This window comes from Heptranchias perlo, chromosome 25 (genome assembly GCF_035084215.1).
Source record: "Heptranchias perlo isolate sHepPer1 chromosome 25, sHepPer1.hap1, whole genome shotgun sequence".
Lineage (NCBI taxonomy): Eukaryota > Metazoa > Chordata > Chondrichthyes > Hexanchiformes > Hexanchidae > Heptranchias > Heptranchias perlo.
In genome coordinates, this window is record NC_090349.1 from 1,933,109 (window position 1) to 1,961,085 (window position 27,977).

At 45.3% G+C, this 27,977-nt stretch overlaps 1 protein-coding gene across 7 annotated transcripts in view; it reads left to right on the forward strand.

Moving 5' to 3' along the window:
* Positions 1-9,891, forward strand: part of specc1la (sperm antigen with calponin homology and coiled-coil domains 1-like a) — a 400,129-nt gene extending 390,238 nt beyond the window's left edge. For 6 of the 7 annotated variants that reach the window (XM_068005421.1, XM_068005423.1, XM_068005427.1 and 3 more), the window contains one exon: positions 4,481-9,891. In XM_068005421.1, coding sequence (XP_067861522.1) covers positions 4,481-4,570 — 90 coding nt within the window. In that variant the 3' untranslated portion in view covers positions 4,571-9,891. The remainder of the gene's footprint in view (positions 1-4,480) is intronic. The other variant, XR_010967162.1, reaches the window with a different exon arrangement.
* The last annotated feature ends 18,086 nt before the right edge of the window (positions 9,892-27,977 follow it).

Consider the following 27,977-nt stretch of genomic DNA (forward strand, 5'->3'; position numbering starts at 1 on the left):
AAGGCTTTGGGGAGTCAGGAGGTGAGTCACTCGCCGCAGAATACCCAGCCTCTGACCTGCTCTCGTAGCCACAGTATTTATATGGCTGGTCCAGTTAAGTTTCTGGTCAATGGTGACCCCCAGGATGTTGATGGTGGGGGATTCGGCGATGGTAATGCCGTTGAATGTCAAGGGGAGGTGGTTAGACTCTCTCTTGTTGGAGATGGTCATTGCCTGGCACTTATCTGGCGCAAATGTTACTTGCCACTTATCAGCCCAAGCCTGGATGTTGTCCAGGTCTTGCTGCATGCGGGCTCGGACTGCTTCATTATCTGAGGGGTTGCGAATGGAACTGAACACTGTGCAGTCATCAGCGAACATCCCCATTTCTGACCTTATGATGGAGGGAAGGTCATTGATGAAGCAGCTGAAGATGGTTGGGCCTAGGACACTGCCCTGAGGAACTCCTGCAGCAATGCCCTGGGGCTGAGATGCTTGGCCTCCAACAACCACTACCATCTTCCTTTGTGCTAGGTATGACTCCAGCCACTGGAGAGTTTTCCCCCTGATTCCCATTGACTTCAATTTTACTAGGGCTCCTTGGTGCCACACTCGGTCAAATGCTGCCTTGATGTCAAGGGCAGTCACTCTAACCTCACCTCTGGAATTCAGCTCTTTTGTCCATGTTTGGACCAAGGCTGTAATGAGGTCTGGAGCCCAGCGGTCCTGGCGGAACCCAAACTGAGCATCGGTGAGCAGGTTATTGGTGAGTAAGTGCCGCTTGATAGCACTGTCGACGACACCTTCCATCACTTTGCTGATGATTGAGAGTAGACTGATGGGGCGGTAATTGGCCGGATTGGATTTGTCCTGCTTTTTGTGGACAGGACATACCTGGGCAATTTTCCACATTGTCGGGTAGATGCCAGTGTTGTAGCTGTACTGGAACAGCTTGGCTAGAGGCGCAGCTAGTTCTGGAGCACAAGTCTTCAGCACTACAGCTGGGATGTTGTCGGGGCCCATAGCCTTTGCTGTATCCAATGCACTCAGCCGTTTCTTGATATCACGTGGAGTGAATCGAATTGGCCAAAGACTGGCTTCTGTGATGGTGGGGATATCGGGAGGAGGCTGAGATGGATCATCCACTCAGCACTTCTGGCTGAAGATGGTTGCAAACGCTTCAGCCTGGTCTTTTGCACTCACGTGCTGGACTCCGCCATCATTGAGGATGGGGATGTTTACAGAGCCTCCTCCTCCCGTTAGTTGTTTAATTGTCCACCACCATTCACGACTGGATGTGGCAGGACTGCAGAGCTTTGATCTGATCCGTTGTGGCTGATCCCCAGTGTCAAGGGTCTGCGTTATGAGACAAGTCTGGAGACTCTTGGGTTTTTCATCCTGAGACGGAAGAGTCTGATAGTAAAAGCTATAGGAAACAATTAATCCAGAATATTACTATAAATTAAAAGGACATGGGACACAGGTTCAACCTAGTAAAGGTTTTAACTTTAGGACTGATATTGGAGGTTCTTCTTCAGGCAGAAAGTGATCGACACTGAGTGGACTTTCAGGCTGAGTGGTGGAGGTGAAAACCCTGGAATCATTTTAGAAACAATTAGGTGCAGTAATGGGGGTAGTGCAGGGTTGCTCTGAATGGATGAACAAGATGGGCCAAATGGCCTTCCTCATTGGTAAGGCTCTTGTGAACTGTTTTTTTTGAGCAATTCTGGAACTGCACTTGCCAAATTGCCAGGGTTTGACAATAAACTAAGGAGTAGGGTTGGAATTGTAATGAATTTTACTTAATTAACGCTGAGAGCCCCATATTTAGGATCTAACTACAGTGCCCTGCTGTGAGGTGTGATATGGGTGAGGTGGGATGGGACGTGTGGGTGAGGTGGGATGGGACGTGTGGGTGAGGTGGGATGGGACGTGTGGGTGAGGTGGGATGGGACGTGTGGGTGAGGTGGGATGGGACGTGTGGGTGAGGTGGAATGGGACGTGTGGGTGAGGTGGGATGGGACGTGTGGGTGAGGTGGGATGGGACGTGTGGGTGAGGTGGGATGGGACGTGTGGGTGAGGTGGGATGGGACGTGTGGGTGAGGTGGGATGGGACGTGTGGGTGAGGTGGGATGGGACGTGTGGGTGAGGTGGGATGGGACGTGTGGGTGAGGTGGAATGGGACGTGTGGGTGAGGTGGGATGGGACGTGTGGGTGAGGTGGGATGGGACGTGTGGGTGAGGTGGGATGGGACGTGTGGGTGAGGTGAGGTGGGATATCTGGGTGAGGTGGGATGTGATGTGAGAACATAAGAAGAAATAGGAGCTGGAGCAGGAGTAGGCCATGCAGCCCCTCGAGCCTTCTCCCCCATTCATTAAGATCATGGCTGATCTTCACTCTCAAATGCAGTTTCCCGCCCGATCCCCATATCCCTTGATTCCCTTAGTGCCCAAATATCCATTGATCTCAGTCTTCAATATACTCAACGACTTAGCATCTACAGCCCTCTGGAGTAGAGAATTCCAAAGATTCACAACCCTATGAGTGAAAACAATTTTCCTCATCTCAGTCTTAAATGGCCAAACCTTTATCCTGAGACTATGACCCCCAGGTCCAGACTCTCCGCCAGGAGAAACAGCCTCTCATCATCTACCCTGTCAAACCCTCTAAGAATTTTATACATTTCAATGAGATCACCGCTCATTCTTCTAAACAGCAGAGAATAAAGTCCCATTCTACTCAATCTCTCCTCATAGGACAACCCTCTCATCCCAGGAATCAATCGAGTGAACCTTCATTGCTCCCCCTCTAAGGCAAGTATATCCTTCCTTAGGTAAGGAGCCCAAAACTGTACAAGGTGTGGTGTCACCAGAGCCCTATATAATTGCAGCAAGACCTCCTTACTCTTATACTCCAACCCCCTTGCAATTAAGTCTAAAATACCATTTGCCTTCCTAATTGCTTGCTGTACCTGCATGTTAACTTATTGCGATTTGTGTACAAGGACACCCAAATCCCTCTGACTACCAACATTTCTTAGTCTCTCACCTTTTAAAAAATATCCTGTCTTTCTATTCTTCCTACCAAAGTGGATAATTTCACATTTCCCCACATTATATTCCATCTGCCACCTTCTTGCCCACTCACTTAACCTGTCTATATCCCTTTGCAGACTTTTTGTGTCCTCCTCACAGCTTACTTTTCCACCTAACTATGTATCGTCAGCAAACCTGGATACATTACACTCGGTCCCTTCATCCAAGTCATTAATATAGATTGTAAATAGCTGAGGCCCAAGCACTGATCCTTACGGCACCCCACTAGTTACAACCTGCCAACCCGAAAATGACCCGTTTATTCCTATTCTGTTTTCTGTCCATTAACCAATCCTCAATCCACGCTAATATATTACCCTCAATCCCATGAGCCCTAATCTTGTGTAACAACCTTTTGTGTGGCACCTTATCGAATGCCTTTTGAAAATCCAAATATACTACATCTACTGCTTCTCCCTTATCTACCCTGCTAGTTACACCCTCAAAAAACTCTAATAGATTTGCCAAACACGATTTCCCTTTCATAAAACCATGTTGACTCTGCCTAATCATATTATGATTTTCTAAGTGCCCTGTTACTACGTCCTTAATAATAGATTCCAGCATTTTCCCTACCACTGATGTCAGGCTAACTGGCCTGTAGTTCCCTGTTTTCTCTCTCCCTCCTTTCTTGAATAGCGGGGTTACATTTGCTACCCTCCAATCCACAGGGACCATTCCAGAATCTAGGGAGTTCTGGAAGATCACAACCAATGGACCCACTATCTCTGCAGCCACCTCTTTTAAAACCCTAGGATGTAGGTCATCAGGTCTAGGGGATTTGTCAACTTTTAGTCCCATTAATTTCTCCAGGACTTTTTCTTTGCTGATATTAATTACTTTAAGTTCCTCACTCTCATTAGACTCTTGGTTCCCCACTATTTCCGGTATGTTTTATGTCTCTTCTACTGTGAAGACAGATACAAAATATTTGTTTAACGTCTCTGCCATTGCTTTATTCCCCATTATAATTTTTCCTGTCTGTGCCTCTAAGGGACCCACGTTCACTTTTGCTAATCTCTTCCTTTTTACATACTTATATGTGCAGCTGATATTTAAATATGCAGCTGAACGATATGAATGCTGTTCGAGCTCCAGCTGTAACTGCTGCTGTGTTTCTGCAATGGTGAACTGGTCAATTATATGCTTAAGTCTCTGGAGTGGGACTTGAACGAGAGTGCTATCTCTGAGCCAAAGCTGGCTGTAGAACCTTTATTGGTGACATTCGGTTTTAAGTATCCTTGTGGCGTGTTTATTATTTTGGTATCTGTGCTGTGTATCTTGCTTTTCTTCACACCATGTTTTCCTTTTTATAGATTTATAAAGCAGTATAGAATCCTATTGATGGACAGAGCCCCCGAACAATTGTCAGTCCTTGTAATCCAATTTGTTGTGTCTCCCTCCAGGATATCAATGAGATGGTGAGCACGGAACGCCCCGACTGGCAGAGTCTGATGCAGTACGTGACCGCTATTTACAAGTACTTTGAAACTTGACATCTCTCCTCCGACCAATATGGACAGTGTTTGCAGAGCAGCTGCTGGTTTGGGGAGGAAGTGCCAATACTGCCCTTCACATTACAACCCTGTGCTGAAACACACTGCCTCACCCCAGCAACTCGTGGCCCCCAGATTAGCATCGCTTTGAGAAAGAGCGTTCTCCTGTTTCAATAATTTATCCGTCCAGTAAAGAAATGTGCAGCTGAACAATATGAATGCAGTTTGAGCTCCACCTGTAACAGCTGCTGTGTTTCTGCAATCGTGAACTGGTCAATAACACATCTTCCATTAGCAGGGAAATGAAGTACCAGTCCAAGCTACCTTCAAAGACTTTGTCTCCCACTCTGAGAGGAAAGATAAACCATGTTGGAGAAAGTATGGCAGCGTGTTTACAGGCGCTCTCACTAGTGTAGTCCATCGTCTAACTACACGGGAGACCCATGATGTCAGCCTTTATAAACAGCCATTTCCATTATAAAGCCATCAGATGGCAGTTAAACCTTGAATGACGGCCGTGGGATTGGCGAGATAAACCGCATGGACAGGGGCTGTAGGACTGAGTATACAATACTTGTTGCATTTGTACTCCGACCCTGTGATAATCCACCAGCTTTCCACACTGTGTCCAATCATATCATTGATCGTGGTCCACAGTTTATAAAAAGGCTTCCCCAAAGGACCAGGTGGTGCAATGAGTGGAAGGATTGTTCTTTCCCCCCTTGGGACTTGAGGTTGAATCCAACCCAGACTGATGAGGTGAAGTCAAAAACCAAGTGTCCTTATAACTGCCCCTATTTAGAATATTAACCAATTACAAAGAATTATCAACTTTTATTTCTGTTCATTGTGGTTTTTTTAAAACAGTGAGTATTGACATCATGAACAGCCTTTGCAAATCTATTTGAATACACTCTAGAAATCTCTATGAGCATGTCAGGGATTAACATTAGTAAAAGACACAGTCATTACAATTGCTTCAGTTTGAGCTCTACTGTTAATACAGCCTCCTCACAACGTGTCAGCTCCTACAGCTACTCTAAAGCAGTCCTTCAGTGTGATCCATCACCACTCCGTTTAAAATAGTGTTCAAAACAGGCAAGTTACTTCTTTGTGACAATTGGATTTTTAAACTGTTCGATTGTTAACATACATTTTTTTCAGGCTGTTCAGAATCCATTCCTGGTGAGCACAAGTCAGAAGCACAAACTGCCCATAATTTGACCTTAAACTGGTACATAAGAAATAGGAGCAGGAGTAGGCCATACGGCCCCTCGAGCCGAGAGGTCACAGGATGGTTGGTGTAGGGAATGGCAAAACATTGAACAGCTCTGTATCTAATCCGTGCTGTACCTGCTCTGGGAGTGTTTGACGGGACAGTGTAGAGGGAGATTTACTCTGTATCTAACCCGTGCTGTACCTGTCCTGGGGGTGTTTTGGGGACACGAGAGTGGGGTAGGCCTCCACTGTAAAACTTTTAACATGGTCTACAAAAGGCAGGAATTCATCAAGGAGTCCAGAGGGAATAAAGCACAGGTTCAGATCCTCAGGATCTCTTATCTGCTCCTCTCAGTTTGACTGCTGCCTTGTTACTGTTACAATATGTTAGTTATAGTAATTAAAAAGCAACACGAATGCTAAAAATACACTGCAGATCCATCAGCATCTGAAAGGGAAAAAAGCAGGTTAATGTTTCGGTTACTCACCCTCCATTCTGATGAAGGTCCTTGGCTGAAAACTTCACCTGTCTCTTCAGATCTCTTTAGCATTTTCTGATTCTTTGTTTAGGTATTAATTATTCTATGTATAAACTGCCAGACTGCCCCATGTAACTGGTGGGGCGTCCTGATGGATATCTACCACATCATCACTGTTACACTTTACCATACGTCTTTACTTCATCAGTGGTGAATATTAGGATCACTTCCTCACACCATCATCTTCAGTCACTCTCCCAGTCAGTGTCCCTCATCTCTTCAGCACTCACTGCTAATGAATAATATTTTTAAAATCTAGATGGGAAGAAAGCTACTAACTGAGCATGTTATTTACTTAAAAGTATTGGCAGGCCAGTTTATATTAAACTCATCATTGCTGATGGCTCTTTCTGCTGTCCAATCTCTGCAGTAACAGACATTACATTAATCAGCTGGCTTCTAACCGCCTGAGTGATTGCTTTTGAAATGGAGCTGATGGTTGATGCTTTTTATATAAACTCTGTTTTGCTGCTGGCTATACATTTATTGGTCCCTCTAGTTGCTTTGTGGAAGTTCACTGTCTCTCTGAGGCAGCGTATGATGGTCTGACTGACGATCACATCTCCATGTTACATTAAATGGCCTTATCTCATTGCAAGGTGCCTAAGCTATACGTCATGTCCTTTTCATTATCGTTGTTATACCTGTAATGTTTCACAATTCAGTTTGTGACAAGTAAGATGGTGTGAAGCCAGAATTCCCAGCAGTCTCCGTCCTTCATTATGTGTATGTTTTGTGTTCAGTGATGGCTGCTCTCGATCTAAATCAGTAATATTGTGGTTTCCGATTAACGCGGGTTCTATAATACTGAATGTATAATGGCAGAGCTCTGCTCATTATTCATGGCCTTGGACGTTATTTGTGTTATTTACATGGTATCAGTAGTGTGTGCCTTGTAGGCACAGGCATGCTTAGTATAAAATCATGTATTTTGTTTCCATACGTTGTTTAGTATTTCTATCACACTATGTTATCTTAGTCGCCTGTGACACGTGACAGTATCCAGTCCAAGCATTCGATTCACTGAGCGACACAGGCCGTTTCCTAGGATTTTTTTGCTGCATGCACCATAATTAGCCCCGGGAAGTGTAACGTTGGGAGGCCAAAGTATTCCACAGTCTTTGTGAGGAAAAGTGTGTTTAATGGTCCAATTTTCTTTGCATTCAGTAATTAAAATTTTATTTTGCTTTTAATATCCAGTTTAGTGCTGTTAAGATTGCATCCAGGTCAGGTCAGAATAAGGGACCAACCCCCCGGATTGAGTCCTGCACGAGGTGTCATAAAGTTACCCTTTGGATAATTCACCGAGTATTTAATCTCACTCGTGTAATCCTGAGAGTGGAGTAAGTACAACTCCATCCACCGCTGCATTGTAACCTGGGTAAACAACACACTCAACAGGTGTGGGCCAACATCCTGCACCTCTCATCAGCTGGGGCAACATGGACAGTACTTAACTTCATTTCCCTTCTCTGTGTCTACTTAATTTCTTCTTTCTTTCATACCTTTTTAATAATGAAGCCAACATTAGCGACAGTGGCTGTATGAGGCCATTGGTCTACTTTATTCCCTGACTAGTTTTGTAATGTGCCTGTATCACAGCACTATATATTTACACTTTGCTGGCAGCATGTCTGCCCTTTTAGAACACTAGTCACTTGCATTTTCTGTAAGTTTCCAAATCTATTTAACACTCCTTACCTTCAGTGTGTCCTGTAACGGTGGTGCACAGTGGGACTGAATGGGGGTACAGGTCAGTTACTCAGTCTAGTCAGGGAGAGAGAGAACAGCTGTCCTGGTGAGCAGACAGTGACTCTGGTAACGATTGGGAAACGGCAGTTTGTTTTTATTTAAAGACTTTTAGCAGGTCTTGCCAAACCTGCCCCCGAGTGTGAGAGACCGGCCAGCATTGCCCGTGGCAATAGCACGATGTTAAAGAGTTCACTAACTCTCAACAGGGAGCTCCAGGGTTTGTTGCATTATTCACTTCTCTGTGTTCTCCCCCCGCACCTAAATTCCTCCCTTGGCCACTGTGGTTCCATGGCAGCATTTTCTCATCTAGAATTCTGAGTAATAACACTGAGGACTGTAACTTCCTGTGTCAAACCCTTTCTCCACCATTTGATTCTTCCCCAAATGATTAGTCCTCTCCCCCACAGGCCTGTGCAGCTCAGTGACTCTGCCTGCTCCCCCACAGGCCTGTGCAGCTCAGTGGCTCTGCCTGCTCCCCCACAGGCCTGTGCAGCTCAGTGACTCTGCCTGCTCCCCCACAGGCCTGTGCAGCTCAGTGACTCTGCCTGCTCCCCGGCAGGTCCTGTGGTGAATCAAGCACCATCTGAGACCGACTGTTTCGGAACTGAATATAAGGACTGTGTGGCAGGCTGCACTGGTTCAGTAATGGCAAGCTTTGGACGGTTACTTTATAGAAAGGTGCCTCTAGTTTTGTAGTGAGTGCTGCCTCAAAAGAAGGATATAAGTCAAATATTGTTTGTAAAACTATTCCCATCGTTTAGACCCACACTTACCAACAGGGCACAAAAACCATGCCATGAATCATGTTGTCCCAGTGGGATGTTTATACAATACACATTAAAAAATTGAAGTGATCCGGACCCTTTGGCACATTTCCTAATATAGCAATTTGTCTCTTATAGCCCAGCACTTCTAAAAAGGAAGGAAAAAATTCCCCCTTTCCTAAAGATTTTAGTGTTACAGACAGTGGGTATAAGAGTAGAATGGTGGAAACACACAGCAGGTTCAACAGCAGAAGAGGCAGGTACAGATGTTGGCCTGTGGGGTGGGGACCCTTTATTATAGGGTCTGTACCCCAGATGTTGACCTGCGGGGTGGGGACCCTTTGTTACAGGGTCTGTACCCCAGATGTTGACCTGTGGGCTGGGGAGCCTTTGTTACAGGGTCTGTACCCCAGATGTTGACCTGTGGGGTGGGGACCCTTTGTTACAGGGTCTGTACCCCAGATGTTGACCTGTGGGCTGGGGAGCCTTTGTTACAGGGTCTGTACCCCAGATGTTGACCTGTGGGGTGGGGACCCTTTGTTACGGGGTCTGTACCCCAGATGTTGACCTGTGGGGTGGGGACCCTTTGTTACAGGGTCTGTACCCCAGATGTTGACCTGTGGGCTGGGGAGCCTTTGTTACAGGGTCTGTACCCCAGATGTTGACCTGTGGGCTGGGGAGCCTTTGTTACAGGGTCTGTACCCGAGATGATGACCTGTCTTTTCTCTGTTCGATTCTGCTGTGTATTTGCATCATTTTGTTTTTATTTTGAATTTCCCAGCCTTGGCTTTTCCTCATAGATTAGGGTATGGAGTATAGATGCTGGTGAACCACATTCATCACTCTCATTACTGAAGTCACTCAGAGCAGCCTGTGCGAGTCCGTGTGTTCAGTGAGACGAGCACCAGCGAGATGTTCGGAAACCTGTTTAATGGAGAATGTATTTATAATCTTGCATATCTTGCCTTCATTTGTTTTGCAAATATTAAAATAGTTTTTTTTATGTAAACATAAATTGGAGACCACTAAACAGCTGATATAAAATGAATCATTTTCAAGTATTGCTGTGTGTTATTTACACCTGGGCTGTACACTTTATATTTTTCATCTATCTTTGGCACCTATTTCCTCCCTATTTAGCCAGAAATCCTTTGGTTCACAAAGTAATGTTTTTAAACTCTGCTGTTGCACAGTAGTTGGAACCCACACATTACTGTTCCTTTGTGATTTATGTTGTTTGATACCAAGGAGTGTTTCACATTACAAGAAGCCAGTTTTGTTTTATTTTACTCCTTGTGCAGTAGTAATGGGCCATACTGCAGGCTACAGTAAAAAGGACCAAAGATGGAGGCTTCTATAAACATGCAAGATATACAATGCAGCAACATCAAACGGCCATGTCCCCCTAAAAGTAATTTTTATTTAAAAACTGAGAGTGAAACTTGTCTCCGCCAGAAGCACAAAACAGGCCGATGGCGAATCGAGTGCCCACTTTACACTAGGCCATGTCTTTTCTTCCATTGACTTCAATGCCAATTCACCACCAGCCCATTTCGCACAATCCGTGGGAGACTAATTTCACCCCCAGGTTATTTGTTACATTCAGTTGAAGCAACTCTGCAGGATAAGGCCCTACTGGATATGTATTTGTGAGAAAAATAAACAAACTGCACTAAATTAAACGGCCTGATCAGGGACTGGATTTATAGGGGGGGGCATGCAGGCCTATCCTGGAGCAAGTGCTCACCCGAGACCTCTGCCACTGATCCTGCCCCAAAGTTGATTGGGGGGGCGGGAGGTCCCTTAATTATCATCTATGTCCTTACCCGGTCTGGCCTATGTGACTCCAGTCCCACATCAATGTGGTTGACTCTTAACTGCCCTCTGAAATGGCCTAGCAAGACACTCAGCTGTGGCAACTAGGGATGGGCAATAAATGCCAGTCTTGCCAGCGATGCCCACATCCTGAGAATAAGTCTTAGAAAAGTTCCATCTTTCAACACCCTAGTCTAACAATTCAGGAGCGAGGGTAGAGAAGTCTCTGATCTCCTGGACAGTTCTCTCTTGATTCATTTATTGTCCAAATAGTATCCGTTTGTGTGCACATTTTTTGTCTGATTGCACCTCTGTCAAGCACCTTGGGACATTTTTCCACGTTACTGGACCTGTATAAATACAAGTTGTTGTTGTCGCTGCTGCTCTCCAGAGCACCACATCATTGCTCGACCTGACATTACCCCATGTCCCAGAGCACCAGATCATTGCTCACTCCTCGACCTGACATTACCCCATGTCCCAGAGCACCAGATCATTGCTCGACCTGACATTACCCCATGTCCCAGAGCACCAGATCATTGCTCGACCTGACATTACCCCATGTCTCAGAGCACCACATCATTGCTCACTCATTGATCTATGCTAAACCTTTATAAAACATAACAAATTAAAAAAGGAAGAGAGTAGCAAAAGTAAACTCTGGTCCCTTAGAGGCTGAGACAGGAGAAATTATAATGGGGGAATCAGGAAATGGCAGAAACGTTAAACAGGCATTTTTCTCTGGCTTAACAGTAGAAGATACAAAAAGCATACCAAAAATAGGAACCTTGGGGTAAAAGAGTGAGGGACTTAAAACAATTAATATCACTAGAGAAAAAGTAATGGGACTAAAAGCCGACAAATCCCCTGGACCTGATGGCCTACATCCTAGGGTTCTAAAAGAGGTGGTTGCAGAGATAGTGGATGCATTGGTTATGATCTTCCAAAATTCTCTAGATTCTGGAATGGTCCCAGTGGACTGGAAGGTAGCAAATGTAACCCTGCTACTCAAGAAGGAATGGAGAGAGAAAACGGAACTACAGGTCAGTTAGCATGACATTGGCCGTCGGGAAAATGCTGGAATCCATTATTAAGGAAGTGGTAACAGGGCACTCAGAAAATCATAATATGATTAGGCAGAGTCAGCATGGTTTTATGAAAGGGAAATAGTGTTTGACAAATTTATTCAAGTTTTTTGAGGATGTAACTAGCAGGGTAGATAAAGGGGAACCAGTGGTTGTAGTATATTTGGATTTTCAAAAGGCATTCAATAAGGTGCCACATAAAAGGTTGTTACACAAGGTAAGGGCTCATAGGGTTGGGGGTTACATATTAGCATGGATAGAGGATTGGTTAACAGACAGAAAACAGAGTAGGGATAAACGGGTCATTCTCAGCTTGGCAGGCTGTAACTAGTGGGGTGCCGCAAGGATCAGTGCTTGGGCCTCAGCCATTTACAATCTATATTCATGACTTAGATGAAGGGACCGAGTATAATGTTTCCAAGTTTGCTGATGATACATAGCTAGGTGGGAAAGTAAACTGTGAGGAAGACACAAAGAGTCTGCAAAGTGAGTGGGCAGAAGGTGGCAGATGGAATATGATATGGGGAAATGTGAGGTTATTCAATTTGGTAGGAAGAATGAAAAACAATATTTTTTAAATGGTGAGAAACTATTAAATGTTGGTGTTCAGAAAGACTTCGGTGTCTTCTTACAAGAAATACAAAAAAATTAGCATGCAGGTACAGCAGGCAATTAGGAAAGCAAATGGCATGTTGGCCTTTATTGCAAGGGGGATGGAGTACAAGAGTATGGAAGTATTGCTACAGTTGTACAGGGCTTTAGTGAGACCTCACCTGGAGTACTGCATACAGTTTTAGTCTCCTTATCTAAGGAAGGATATACTTGCCTTAGAGGCGGTGCAACAAAGGTTCACTGGATTAATTCCTGGGATGAGAGGGTTGTCCTATGAAGAGAGGTTGAGTAGAATGGGCCTATACACGGGAGTTTAGAAGAATGAGAGGTGATCTCATTGAAACATATAAGATTCTGAGGGGGCTTGACAGAGTAGATGCTGAGAGATTATTTCCCCTGGTTGGAGAGTCTAGAACTTGGGGGCATAGTCGCAGGATAAGGGGTCGGCCATTTAAGACTGAGATGAGGAGGAATTTCTTCGCGCAGAGGGGTGTGAATCTTTGGAATTCTCTACCCCAGAGGGCTGTGGATGCTGAGCCATTGAATATATTCAAGGCTGAGATTGATAGATTTTTGGACTCTAAGGGAATCAAGGGATATGGGGATCGGGCAGGAAAGTGGAGTTGAGGTTCAAGATCAGCCCATGATCTGATTGAATGGCAGAGCAGGCTTGAGGGGCCGTACGGCCTACTCCTGCTCCTATTTCTTATGTTTGTATGTAACACTGGTTAGGCCTCAGCTGGAGCAATCTGTTCAATTCTGGGCACCACACTTTAGGAAGGATGTCAAGGCCTTACAGAGGGTGCAGAAGAGATTTACCAGAATGGCAGCAGGGATGAGGGACTTCAGTTATGTGGAGAAGCTGGGGTTGTTGTTCTTAGAACCAAGAAGGTGAAGGGGAGATTTGATGGAGGTGTTTAAAATCGTGAACAGTTTTGATAAAGTAAATAAGGAGAAACTGTTTTCAGTGGCAGAAGGGTCGGTAACCAGAGGACACAGATTTAAAGTGATCGGCAAAAGAGCAGAGGCGACACGAGGAAACATTTTTTTACTCTGAGTTGTAATGATCTGGAATGTGCTGCCTGAAAGGGTGGTGGAAGCAGATTCAATAACAACTTTCAAAAAGGAACTGGATAAATACTGGAAGGGAAAAAATGTACAGGGCTATGGGGAAAGAGCAGGGGAATGGGACTAATTGGATAGTTCTTGCAAAGAGCTGGCACAGGCTCGATGAGCCGAATGGCCTCCTCCTGTGCTGTACCAACTTGACTTGCTGTCATTACTCCATGTCCTGAGCGACAGATTATTTCTCACTCTTTGACCTGCTGTCGTTACCCCATGTCCTGGAGCTCCCATTCCACCTCCAGTCCACTACAGAACTGCTTCATGACGATCTGAATGACTCTTCCTTACCTCTGGCCAGGAGACAGAGTCCCAGCAGCCACACCTGGTGCCCTCTCATACTGGAATCTACATTCATGACCCCAGGGTCATCTAAGAAGGAATGCGAGAGAGGGGCTGTTGGGCAGGATAGCACGGTTCTATCAAAAGAGTATGCTCAGGCAGATGATACGTTCTACGCAGATCAAATAGGACATCCTTTAACAACTGCAAAATTCACAAAGAGCCCCACAGACCAAAGATGCCTAGGGGATGAGGCCCACTGGTCAGTGGAAGTGACAAGGGATCTCACTTTGTATTTGTTAAGATGCCAGACCCGCCTGTCCTGGGATTTTCTGGAGCAAGGGCTAGACGCGCCAGTTTACCGGGAGACTGAGGACATAAAAGACCTTTACAATGGAAGCTCTGTGGATGTGATGTATTTAGATTACAACAACAACAACTTGCACTTGGCAGATGTGGAGATCTGTGACAGCCTCGCTGTCCATAAACTCCCACATACTGCAGTCCTACCTGTGCTGCCATTTCTAATCTTTATTAATTAGCAGTAATTTATTTCCAGAACTAATAGAATCACTTGAGGTCTAGTATTAATTAGCTGATGAATTAGTTTGATTTCAAATGAATTAGTAATTAACTACTCAGGTTATTTATTATTTTTGTATAGCAGAGACTTATTTAATGCAAATTGGATTCCTTTAATGTTGGTTTCCTATAAGTTTATTTTGTCCCCTTGATCTGTTTGGGCTATTTAGCCTCTTATTGGTGCACATTTTTCTTATTATTCATTCATGGGATGTGGGTTTTGCTAGCGAGGCCGGCATTTATTGCCCATCCCTAATTGCCCTTGAGAAGGTGGTGGTGAGCCGCCTTCAACCGCTGCAGTCCGTGTGGTGACGGTTCTCCCACAGTGCTGTTAGGGAGTTCCAGGGTTTTGACCCAGCGACAATGAAGGAACGGCGATATATTTCCAAGTCGGGATGGTGTGTGACTTGGAGGGGAACGTGCAGGTGGTGTTGTTCCCATGTGCCTGCTGCCCTTGTCCTTCTAGGTGGTAGAGGTCGCGGGTTTGGGAGGTGCTGTCGAAGAAGCCTTGGCGAGTTGCTGCAGTGCATCCTGTGGATGGTGCACACTGCAGCCACAGTGCGCCAGTGGTGAAGGGAGTGAATGTTTAGGGTGGTGGATGGGGTGCCAATCAAGCGGGCTGCTTTGTCCTGGATGGTGTCGAGCTTCTTGAGTGTTGTTGGAGCTGCACTCATCCAGGCAAGTGGAGAGTATTCCATCACACTCCTGACTTGTGCCTTGCCGATGGTGGAAAGGCTTTGGGGAGTCAGGAGGTGAGTCACTCGCCGCAGAATACCCAGCCTCTGACCTGCTCTTATAGCCACAGTATTTATATACCAGTTAAGTTTCTGGTCAATGGTGACCCCCAGGATGTTGATTGTGGGGGATTCGGCGATGGTAACGCTGTTGAATGTCAAGGGGAGGTGGTTAGACTCTCTCTTGTTGGAGATAGTCATTGCCTGCCATTTGTCTGGCGCAAATGTTACATCTCATTGAAACCACGGTACAGTGTGTAAGCCATGAGGAATGCTAATTGTATTTTGGGATGTATAGTCAGAGGGAGAGAGCACAAAGTCCAGGGGATAATAATGAGACTGCACCTGGAGTACTGGCTACAATTCTGGTCACCGCACCACAGCAAGGATATCCAGGCAGTGGAGGTAGTGCAGAAAAGGAGCTTAACATACCTGAGCTATGAGGGGAAACTGAAGAGCCGGGATAGAGTCATAGAGTTATACAGCACGGATAGAGGCCCTTCGGCCCATCGTGTCCGCGCCGGCCATCAGCCCTGTCTACTCTAATCCCATATTCCAGCATTTGGTCCGTAGCCTTGTATGCTATGGCATTTCAAGTGCTCATCCAAATGCTTTCAGGCAGTGAGTTCCAGACTCCAACCACCCTCTGGGTGAAAAAGTTCTTTCTCAAATCCCCTCTAAACCTCCCGCCTTTTACCTTGAATCTATGTCCCCTTGTTATAGAACCCTCAACGAAGGGAAAAAGCTCCTTAGTATCCATCCTATCTGTGCCCCTCATAATTTTGTACACCTCAATCATGTCCCCCCTCAGCCTCCTCTGCTCCAAGGAAAACAAACCCAATCTTCCCAGTCTCTCTTCATAGCTGAAGCGCTCCAGCCCTGGTAACATCCTGGTGAATCTCCTCTGCACCCTCTCCAAAGCGATCACATCCTTCCTGTAGTGTGGCGACCAGAACTGCATACAGTACTCCAGCTGTGGCCTAACCAGTGTTTTATACAGCTCCATCATAACCTCCTTGCTCTTATATTCTATGCCTCGGCTAATAAAGGCAAGTATCCCATATGCCTTCTTTACCACCTTATCTACCTGTTCCGCCGCCTTCAGGGATCTGTGAACTTGCACACCAAGATCCCTCTGACCCTCTGTCTTGCCTAGGGTCCTCCCATTCATTGTGTATTCCCTTGCCTTGTTAGTCCCTCCAAAGTGCATCACCTCGCACTTTTCCGGGTTAAATTCCATTTGCCACTGTTCCGCCCATCTGACCAACCCATCTATATCGTCCTGCAGACTGAGGCTATCCTCCTCGCTATTTACCACCCTACCAATTTTTGTATCATCAGCGAACTTACTGATCATACCTTTTACATTCATATCCAAGTCGTTAATGTAGACCACAAACAGCAAGGGACCCAGCACAGATCCCTGTGGTACCCCACTGGCCACAGGCTTCCAGTCACAAAAACAACCTTCGACCATCACCCTCTGCCTTCTGCCACTAAGCCAGTTTTGTATCCAAAGTGCCAAGGCACCCTGGATTCCATGGGCTCGTACCTTCTTGACCAGTCTCCTGTGCGGGACTTTATCGAAGGCCTTACTGAAATCCATGTATACCACATCCACTGCGTTACCCTCATCCACACGCCTAGTCACCCCCTCAAAAAATTCAATCAAATTAGTCAGACATGATCTTCCCTTGACAAAGCCATGTTGACTATCCCTGATTAATCCTTGCTTCTCCAAGTGGAGACTAATTTTGTCCTTCAGAATTTTTTCCAATAATTTTCCTACCACTGATGTTAGGCTCACTGGCCTGTAGTTCCCCGGTTTTTCCCTACTCCCCTTCTTGAATAATGGTACTACATTAGCGGTTCTCCAGTCCTCTTGCACATCCCCTGTGGCCAGAGAGGTTCTGAATATATGTGTCAGAGCCCCCGCAATCTCCTCCTTTGCCTCACACAGTAGCCTGGGATACATTTCGTCCGGGCCTGGGGATTTATCCATTTTTAGGCCTGCTAAAACCGCCAATACCTCCTCCCGCTCGATGTTAATATGTTCGAGTATATCACAGTCCCCCTGCCGTATTTCTATGTCTACATCGTCCTTCTCCATCGTGAAAACAGATGCAAAAAATTCATTTAGAACCCCTCCTACATCTGCCGGCTCCACACACAGATTGCCATTTTTGTCCCTAATGGGCCCTATTTTTTCCCTAGTTATCCTCTTACCCTTAATATACTTATAAAACATCTTAGGATTTTCCTTTATTTTGCTCGCCAGTGTTATTTCATGGCCCCTCCTTGATCTCCTAATTTCTTTTTTAAGTATCCCCCTGCACTTTTTGTACTCCTCTCGGGCTTCCTCCGTCTTTAGCCTTTTGTATCTGCCAAAAGCCCTCCTTTTTTTCCTAATCCATTCTCGTATATCCCCTGACATCCAAGGTTCCCTGGAGTTCTTGGAACCACCCTTGACCTTTACGGGAACATGTTGCCATTGTATGGTCTCAATCTCCCTTCTGAAAGACTCCCATTGCTCCGATGCGGATTTTCCTACAAGCAGCTGATCCCAGTCCATTTTGGCCAGATCCTGCCTTATCCTATTAAAATCGGCCTTCCCCCAATTTAGAACCTTTATTTCCGGCCCCTCCCTGTCCTTTTCCATGACCACCTTAAATCTCACCGAATTATGGTCACTCTCGCCAAAGTGCTCACCTACTAGCACTTCTTCCACTTGGCCGGCCACATTCCCTAGAATTAGGTCCAGTACCGCCCCCTCTCTTGTAGGACTTTCTACATGCTGGCTCAAAAAGCTCTCCTGGATGCACGTTAAGAATTTTGTACCCTCTAAGCCTTTTACACTCTGAGTATCCCAGTTAATATTGGGGAAGTTGAAATCCCCCACTATTATTACCCTATTATTTGTTCATCTGGGGAAAATAAGGCTCAGGAGAGCTATTCTTTAAGATTCTTAAGGAAAGAACTAAAATGAGCCCAAATAATATTCAAAATTGCCACAATCTCTACAACCAGAGGACATGGGCTCAAGCTTAGAGAGGGAAGATGCAATTTAGATTTAACACTTTACTCAGAGTGGAGAATGTGTGGAATGGACTGTTCAGTGAGAGAGCTAGTGTGGAAAACTTTATGGGTCAATTGGACAGATATTGTAGCGAGTGGACGATGAGTAGTATTTGGACAGTTAAATGGTCTGCATAATTTTATCCAGTTCTGTACTTCCTGTGTTCCTACATAAATGTCAGATAGAGGTCATTTTGGTAAATGTATTGACATGGGGTGAGAAACAACAGAAATACATAATGACAAGAATAGAGCTGGCTTATGGAGTCTTAACAAAGGACCTGGGAATAAGACTGGGTTCATCTCTTTCAATGTGAAGACAAAGTTGAGAAGCAATTGAAACAGTAAATGGAGTGTTGGGATATATAACCAGGATGGAAGGTTATGTCTGCAAGGGTTATGCTGGGCCTTTGTAATACACTGGGCAGACCTCACTGTGTGCTATTCTGGTCACCACACTCCAAAAGGGACATGCATGGATTGGATTAGGGTGCAGAGAAGAGGTACGAAGGTAATCCCAAGGGAATAAACTCTGAGGAAAGATTAGAGAAGCTTAAACTTCGGAGTGTAGAGAGAGGCAGGTTAAGCCAAAAGGGGCAAATTTTCCACTTTAGGGCTTGAGTGTAAATCATTGAGTGGATGGACAGGTTGAGGAGAATCGGGCGGAAGGATCGGGTGTCCCTCATGGCTGTCCAATCACCGCCACCTGATTTTACTCTAGACCCTGCACCCAGGAAAATTGGTCCATTAAAGTACTGAGATAGGTAAGGTGAACCCACAGTATCACTTCACGATAAGTCTCGTCAGTAGAACAAGAGGCCAGAAGTTAAAACTAGTGAAAAATAAATTTAAAATGCAGGGATTAGAAAATGTTCTTCACTCAAAGGGTGAGAACCATTTTTAATAATTTGGTACGTATGGTGGAGTTAAAGGCGGGACAGTTGGATGTTGGTGTACAAGAGTGAGGGGATTTAATGTAGTTAGGGTACCAAAGGGATGGGCTTCAATGGGAGAACATAGTGCAATCTTCATATACTGAGTGTGGGAACATGGTGCAATTGGCATATACCGAGAATACAAAGGGTGGAAGTTATGTTACAGTTATATAAAGTTCTGGTCGGACCCCATCTGGAGACTGTGTTCAGTTCTGGGCACCGTCCCTCAGGAAGGATATATTGGCCTGGGAGGAGGCGCAGCGCAGATTCACCAGAATGATACCGGGGCTAAAAGTGAGAATCCCTACGTGGTCAGTTTTCGGTAAAATATTAAGATGCCTACGTGGCAAAGAAGCAGAATGCAAAATGGTTAGAAAGGGTTAATTAGTTAGTAACTGAGATTGGTACAGGTGGCCTGGCCTCCTGCTGGGCCATATGTTTGCATAGTCAGCAGGTTTGCATGGTCTTAGCAATGTAGAGTCTTTGATGTGATTCAAGGACTGGTCTGAATGTCTCCATGTTTATGGCAGATCAATATAGGTAACGAGCTTAGCCAAAGTTGAAAGACATTCCAGGTTGGGAGATAAGGAACAGAAGGGACAGGGAAGAACATTCCAAGTTGGAAGGTGAGGAAGTATTCCCTTTGATGTCTAACAGCAGCATGATCAGCACATGGACGATTTATGATTGGCCGGAAATAATGTAACCTCGCATGGCAACCTGTGCCCGGCTTATGATTGGTGTTGACCCTCGTTAAGTATGTTCCAACCCCTATTGATTTGTATAAAAACGTGTGGATTTCTGTATGTTTTTGTTCTTGCTCTGCCAGCATAGAGAGACTCTATCAGGAGTCCAAATCAATGCTGCAGACTAAGAACCCTGCTATTAAAGTTGTGATGAACTTTAAAATGTATTCGACTTCAGTTTTTACTGAACCAGACTGAGGGGAAAGAATCCGGATCGTCAAAAGGGTTAAATTATGAAGCCAGGTTGCATAGACTAGGCTTGTATTCCCTTGAATACAGAAGATTAAGGGGTGATCTAATTGTGGTGTTTAAGATGATTAAAGGAAGATAGAGAGAAACTATTTCCTCTGGTGGGTGAGTCCAGTACAAGGGGGCACAACCTTAAAATTACAGCTAGGCCGTTCGGGGTGATGTCAGGAAACAATTCTTCACACAAAGGATAGTGGAAATCTGGAACTCTCTCAAAGTTGAGGCTGGGGGTCAATTGAAAATTTCAAATCTGAAATTGATAAATTTTGGTTAAGCAAGGTTATTAAGGGTCACGGAACCAATGCAGGGAGATGGAGTTAAGATACAGATCAGCCATGATCTAATTGAATGGTAGAACAGGCTCGAGGGGTTGAACGGCCTCCTTCTGTTTCTATAAAAGATCCTACGGCACAATTTAATAATAGCAGGGTCGTGAAAGTTCTTTCCTTTTTTCGACCTTAAATTCTCTGGACAAAGTTCAAACATAAGGCAGCCAGTTTATTTACCTGCTCTGTGTGAGGTGTCAGTGATGCTGGTATCTTTTTCCACAGTGCTTTCTCCTCAGTGCTGGTGAATTTTGTGGGATTTCTAATCCCTAACCTTGCACCTAACCTCTAACCTGTGACATCTAACTCCTAACCAGTGACTTCTTCTAAGAGATTTCCCAATGGAAGGAGTAAGTATGTTGGCTATATAGGTTTCAGTCAGAGCCGACTGGGCAGACTTGTAAATTACCATGATTGTGACACACAAGCACAAATCAGGCAGCTAGCACTGTTAGAAGGAATTGCATGGGAGCATTTTCAGATGTAGGTTGCAGCTGGTATTTGTGCCCTGCTGCAGTATGGGCATGTATTGTAAACATTCAAAGGGCTGTAAGGTTGGATGAATTCTTTGCTGTGGCTCAGTTGGTAGCACTGTCGCCTCTGTCTCAGAAGGTTGTGGGTTCAAGTCCCACTCCAGAGACTTGAGCATGTAATCTAGGCTGACACTCCCAGTGCAGCACTGAGGGAATGCTGCACTGTCGGAGGTGCTGTCTTTCAGATGAGATGTTAAACCAAGAGAGACCCCTAACCTCAATATAAACAAACTGAGAGTCTGCCCTCTCAGGTGGACGTAAAAGATCCCATGGCACTATTTCAAAGGAGAGCAGGGGAGTTCTCGCTGGTGTCCTGGCCAATATTTATCCCTCAACCAACATCACTAAAAGAACAGATTATGTGATCTTTATCTCACTGCTGTTTGTGGAAGATTGCTGTGTGCAAACTGGCTGCTGCATTTCATACATTACTACAGTGACTACACTTCAAATGTACTCAATTGGCTTTGGGATGTCCTGAGGTCGTGAAAGGCATTATATAAATATAAGTGTCTTTTTTGGATGGGGCAGCAGTCCGAGATTAACAGGTTATGAGGCAAAGTTTGTTGGCGGCTCCTTGGTTTAAGGAAACTCTTGGGAAGCCTTAGCTTGGCAGGTTTTGTCAGATCTGTTTTCGAAACTATGTCCTGTTGTGTGGTTGCATCTGTGATTCCTCCAGCTCCTGCCCTGCTAGCACACAGGACATTCCCAATATCAGTCAATTTGTTGTCCATGGATGTATCAAACAGGTGACTGATGCTCTGGGTCTTGCTGATGGCTAATGCCGTGTCAGCTCTCAGTTACCAGGCTGGTTGCCACGGTCTTTTTCAGTAAGGGTGCACTTCAGTGCCAAAAAGAGCAGCCCTCCATTCCTTAACCTGATCCAGGATGAGTCCCAAAGCCAATGAATCAGGTGGTAAGTGGGTGAGAGGCCTCCACTGAGCAGGATCTTTGCAGCATAAGGTCCTTTCCTTGGATGCTGGAGCCCTTTAAATTACTGTCAGCTGTGATTTTGGAAACCAGTTTCTTCAATGTTTGGGTAATAAGTGTCTGTGGCAGGATGAGGAGAGAGTGAGCTAAGGGACAAGAGCCCAGATCTTCAGCCAGTAATTCTGTAACTTTTTTTATAAGTTGAAAAGTCAGCTTGATTAACCCAATAATTTTAGATACAATCAATTCAAATTTGATTCAGATTTTGTAACCTCATCCGCCACTGGGGCTGTAGATCCTGTTGAGTAATTCTGCAATCTGGAGATTCTGTGTATGCTGATTCCATTCAGATGCTAAACCCTCTATACCATTTACATCAGGATTAATTCATCTCCAAGCAGATCTACATACCTTATTATCCTTATTAGATAAAGGCTAACCCTGTTTACTCATCAGATTCAGACTCTATCTTTGAGTTAAATCCAAACACGGGAGGCTGTTTGGTGACTCTCGCACTTCCTCTGGGAGAAACTTGTGATTGAATGGAACCGAAAGTAAAAGCTACAAGTGAAAACTAAAGATATTTGGGTACATTCATGTCGTAGATCAGTAATCCAGAGGCCTGGACTAATAATCCAGGGTACAAATGAATTTAAATCCCACCATGGCAGTTAGAAAATTTGAATTCTGTTCTCAGTAAAATTGAGCATAAAGCTGTTGAATTTTCATTAAAAATCCAACTGGTTCACTAACGTCCTTTAGGGAAGGAAACCTGGTCTATATGTGACTCCAGTCCCACACCAACGTGATTGACTCAACTGCTCTCTGAAGTGGCCTAACAAGTCGCTCAGTTCTACCAAATCAGTACAAAGAATACGGACTGCAGTGGTTGAAGAAGAAGCCCACCACCATCTTCTCAAGAGCAATTAGGGACGGGCAATAAATGCCAGCCCTGCCAGTGATGCCCACATTCCAAAAATTAATTTTAAAAACTATTTCTGGAAAACAGTTCAGATTTCTTTCCTGGACAATGGATAGGGGGACTGACAGGAGATAGTGACTAGTGACCCTCTGAAGGGCCTATTGTAGGGCAAAGGGGAAACTGTGAAGATATGAGGCTTGAATGGGAGAGATGGACCCTTTGATTCCATTCCACACTCACAATATGTTAAACAGAATTAATATGAGAGTAATGCAATGTGTTTTTTATATCTTGACTTTCAGAAAGTATCAAGTAAAGTCCCTCCCAAGAGCCATGGGGAAAGTGAAAGAGCAAGAATGGCATACTGTGCCTCGGAGACAGCCCTTGGACCTTGGACCCCCAGAATATTTATTAATGACCTCTATTACAATCCAGGTTTTTAAGTACCATCCTCTCTTTTGATGATTGTGTGGCTCTTCTGTTGACAGGAAAGGTATGCCCTGCTCTAACAATGAACCCATTTACAGCTGCTTGTATTCTGGACTTTAAGTTCAGACTGAGTTAATTTTTCCTCACACCTCTCCCTCCACCTGGGCACTAGTCAAGCAGAACACACCTGAAGCATTTTCTACCTGACGTGACCTAAATATGCTTGTATTTCCGACTTTAGGACATTTGCATTGGTCCACTGCTTGGCAGGGATCTGCACCCAGAATCAAGGGAGAAAATCCAACCACTGCCACAGGTCTCAGGAGGAAATGTTGTCATATCACAGCTCTAGTTCTCATAACACCAGCTCTCTTCAGCAGAACCGCTTGGTAAAATATTCTCTCCTACTTCTTCCTGCACTCAGTTTAGAATGACATATCACTGAGAGCCCTCAAATGGGATGTGGCCCTGTGAGTTATCAATGGGATATCACTGGGAACATATGAACAGGAGTAGGCCAATTAGCCCCACGAGCCTGTCCTGCCATTCAATTTTTTGAGGGGGTGACTAGGCGTGTGGATGAGGGTAACGCAGTGGATGTGGTATACATGGATTTCAGTAAGGCCTTCGATAAAGTCCCCCACAGGAGACTGGTCAAGAAGGTACGAGCCCATGGAGTCCAGGGTGCCTTGGCACTTTGGATACAAAACTGGCTTAGTGGCAGAAGGCAGAGGGTGATGGTCGAAGGTTGTTTTTGTGACTGGAAGCCTGTGGCCAGTGGGGTACCACAGGGATCTGTGCTGGGGCCCTTGCTGTTTGTGGTCTACATTAACGACTTGGATATGAATGTAAAAGGTATGATCAGTAAGTTCGCTGATGATACAAAAATTGGTAGGGTGGTAAATAGCGAGGAGGATAGCCTCAGTCTGCAGGACGATATAGATGGGTTGGTCAGATGGGCGGAACAGTGGCAAATGGAATTTAACCCGGAAAAGTGCGAGGTGATGCACTTTGGAGGGACTAACAAGGCAAGGGAATACACAATGAATGGGAGGACCCTAGGCAAGACAGAGGGTCAGAGGGATCTTGGTGTGCAAGTTCACAGATCCCTGAAGGCGGCGGAACAGGTAGATAAGGTGGTAAAGAAGGTATATGGGATACTTGCCTTTATTAGCCGAGGCATAGAATATAAGAGCAAGGAGGTTATGATGGAGCTGTATAAAACACTGGTTAGGCCACAGCTGGAGTACTGTGTGCAGTTCTGGTCGCCACACTACAGGAAGGATGTGATCGCTTTGGAGAGGGTGCAGAGGAGATTCACCAGGATGTTACCAGGGCTGGAGCGCTTCAGCTATGAAGAGAGACTGGGAAGATTGGGTTTGTTTTCCTTGGAGCAGAGGAGGCTGAGGGGGGACATGATTGAGGTGTACAAAATTATGAGCGGCATAGATAGGATGGATACTAAGGAGCTTTTTCCCTTCGTTGAGGGTTCTATAACAAGGGGGCATAGATTCAAGGTAAAAGGCGGGAGGTTTAGAGGGGATTTGAGAAAGAACTTTTTCACCCAGAGGGTGGTTGGAGTCTGGAACTCACTGCCTGAGAGGGTTGTGGAGGCAGGAACCCTCACAACATTCAAGAAGCATTTGGATGAGCACTTGAAATGCCATAGCATACAAGGCTATGGACCAAATGCTGGAATATGGGATTGGATTAGACTGGGCTTGATGGCCGGCGCGGACACGATGGGCCGAAGGGCCTCTATCCGTGCTGTATGACTCTATGACTCTATGAGATCATGGCTGATCTGTGAACTAATTCCATATACCCGCCTTAGCCCCATATCCCTTAATACCTTTGGTTAACAAAACTCTATCAATCTCAGATTTAAAATTAACAACTGAGCTAGCATCAACTGCCATTTGCGGAAGGGAGTTCCAAACTGCTACGAACAAAGGGTGGTAGAAGTGTTTCCTAACTTCACTCCTGTTAAGTCCTGGCTTAAATTTTTAGGCTATGTCCCCTAGTCCGAGACTCCCCAACCAGCGGAAATAGTTCCTCTCTATCTATCCTATCAGTTCCCCTTAACATCTTGAAAACGTCAATCAAATTACCTCTTAATCTTCTCAATCCCAAGGAATACAACCCTAGTTTGAGTAATTTCTCCTCATAATTTAACCCTTAGTGTCCAGGTATCATTCTAGTAAATCGATGATGCACTCCCTCCAAGGCCAATATATCCTTCATAAGATGTGGCGCCCAGAACTGTACACAGTACTCCAGGTGTGGTCTAACCAGGGCTTTGTATAGCTGTAACATAACTTCTACCCCCTTGTATTCTAGTCCTCTAGATATAAAGGCCAGCATTCCATTAGCCTTTTTGATTATTTTCTGAACCTGTCCATGAGATTTTAATGCTCTATGTACATGGACCCCTAAGTCTCTTTGGATCTCCACTGTTTCGAGCTTTTCACCATTTAGGAAGTACTCTGATCGATCCTTTTTAGATCCAAAGTGGATGACCTCACACTTGCCTACATTGAAATCCATTTGCCACAGTTTTGCCCATTCACTTAATCTATTAATATCTCTCTGTAATTTTATGCTTCCATCCACACTGCTTACAATGCTGCCTATCTTTGTGTCATTGGCAAACTTGGATATGTGGCTCTCTATCCCGTCATCTAAGTCGTTAATAAATACAGTGAATCGTTGAGACCCCAACACAGACCCCTGAGGGAACATCACTAGTCACATCCTGCCAATGTGAGTACCTGCCCATTATCCCTACTCTCTGTCTCCTGCCGCTCAGCCAATTTCCTAACCAGGTCAATAATTGGCCCTCAATTCCATGAACTTCAACTTTAGCTAACAGTCCTTATGGGATATGGTCCTGTGAGTTATCAATGGGATATGGCATCATCCAAGGCAGTGCCCAGGACCCTATTACCCCCATCCTGGAAAGCTGTGTTGTAGCCCCTCAGCTTCCTTACCAAGGTGGATGATGCTAAATGGGCTTTTAAAAATTTAACCTCGTATCCGTAGTCTGTCCTCCTCCCCCCAACCTTGAACCAGCTTTCAGAACAGTTCTGAGTCCCATTAGGGCTGGGGAAGTGGGAATTCAGAGTGTTAACTGTACTATTCCTCCGTGCCAATGGAGAACAGCAAGCAGACAGCCTCACGGCCTGAATATCCGATGGTTCTTTGCTCAACCAAAAAGGCAGCTCCTGTGTCTGGGACTCTGTGATTTGAGGGAATTCCAGATGCAGAGGCTAACCTCCAGTTTCTTAAGACACTCCTATGTCTGAGTGTCCTTTTGGTTGCAGGAAGACTCAGGTGAGGGGGGAGGGCTAGGAACTCCCCCTCCCACCTCGTTTTCATTGTATCGCATGCCTTGTGCCTTTTTTTTATTTGTTCATGGGATGTGGGTGTTGCTGGCAAGGCCAGCATTTATTGCCCATCCCTGATTGCCCCTGAGAAGGTGGTGGTGAGCCGCCGCCTTGAACCGCTGCAGTCCATGTGGTGAAGGTTCTCCCACAGTGCTGTTAGGAAGGGAGTTCCAGGATTTTGACCCAGCAAGAATGAAGGAACGGCGATATATCTCCAAGTCGGGATGGTGTGTGACTTGGAGGGGAACGTGCAGGTGCTGTTGTTCCCATGTGCCTGCTGCCATTGTCCTTCTAGGTGGTAGAGGTCGCGGGTTTGGGAGGTGCTGTCGAAGAAGCCTTGGCGAGTTGCTGCAGTGCATCCTGTGGATGGTACACACTGCAGCCACAGTGCTCCGGTGGTGAAGGGAGTGAATGTTTAGGGTAGTGAATGGGGTGCCAATCAAGCAGGTGCACAACCTGCTCTGCTGCTTGGGAAAAGCCTGGGAAAAGCCCTAGAAATTCCAGGACAACATGAAGGGGGCAGAAACCTAGTATCACCAGTCTCTGCCCCCTTTTTCCTGATGTTTGCCCACCCGGGGAATTGGCCATATGATTGCCCAAGTTCAGAGGAGACCGCATTAAATACGGTACAATTTATTGAAGGAGATACACACTGTTAGCGGATTCTTTCCATTGCTGTCAGAACAAAAGGGTTCTTAATCCTTTAACAATAACTTCTGTGTGGAATATGTCACTGTGAACAATGAATGGGATATGGCACATACAGGGCTGCATACCATTGAGGGGCTCACAGTGCCAATCTGGCGTTAGTCATTATTAAACAACAAGCTTTAATACATATTGACTCACAGGGTACGGGAGCATAGTGGTTATGTTACTGGGCTAGTAATCCAGAGGCCTGGACTAAAATCCAGAGTCATGAGTTCAAATCCCGCCATGGCAGCTGGTGAATTTAAATTCAATTAATTAAATTCAATTAATTAAATAAAAATCTGGAATTAAAATACTAGTATCAGTAATGATGGCCATGAAACTATCGGATTGTCGGAAAAACCCATCTGGTTCACTAATGTCCTTTAGGGAAGGAAACCTGCCGCCCTTACCCGGTCTGGCCGATATGTGACTCCAGACCCACAGCAATGTGGTTGATTCTTAATTGCCCTCTGAAATGGCCTAGCAAGCCTCTCAGTTGGACAATCCCACTACGAAAAGTCGTAATAAGAATAAAACCGGACGGACCACCCGGCATCGGACCACTAGGCACCGGACACGACAACGGCAAAACACCAAGCCCAGTCGACCCTGCAAAGTCCTCCTTACTAACATCTGGGGACTTGTGCCAAAATTGGGAGAGCTGTCCCACAGACTAGT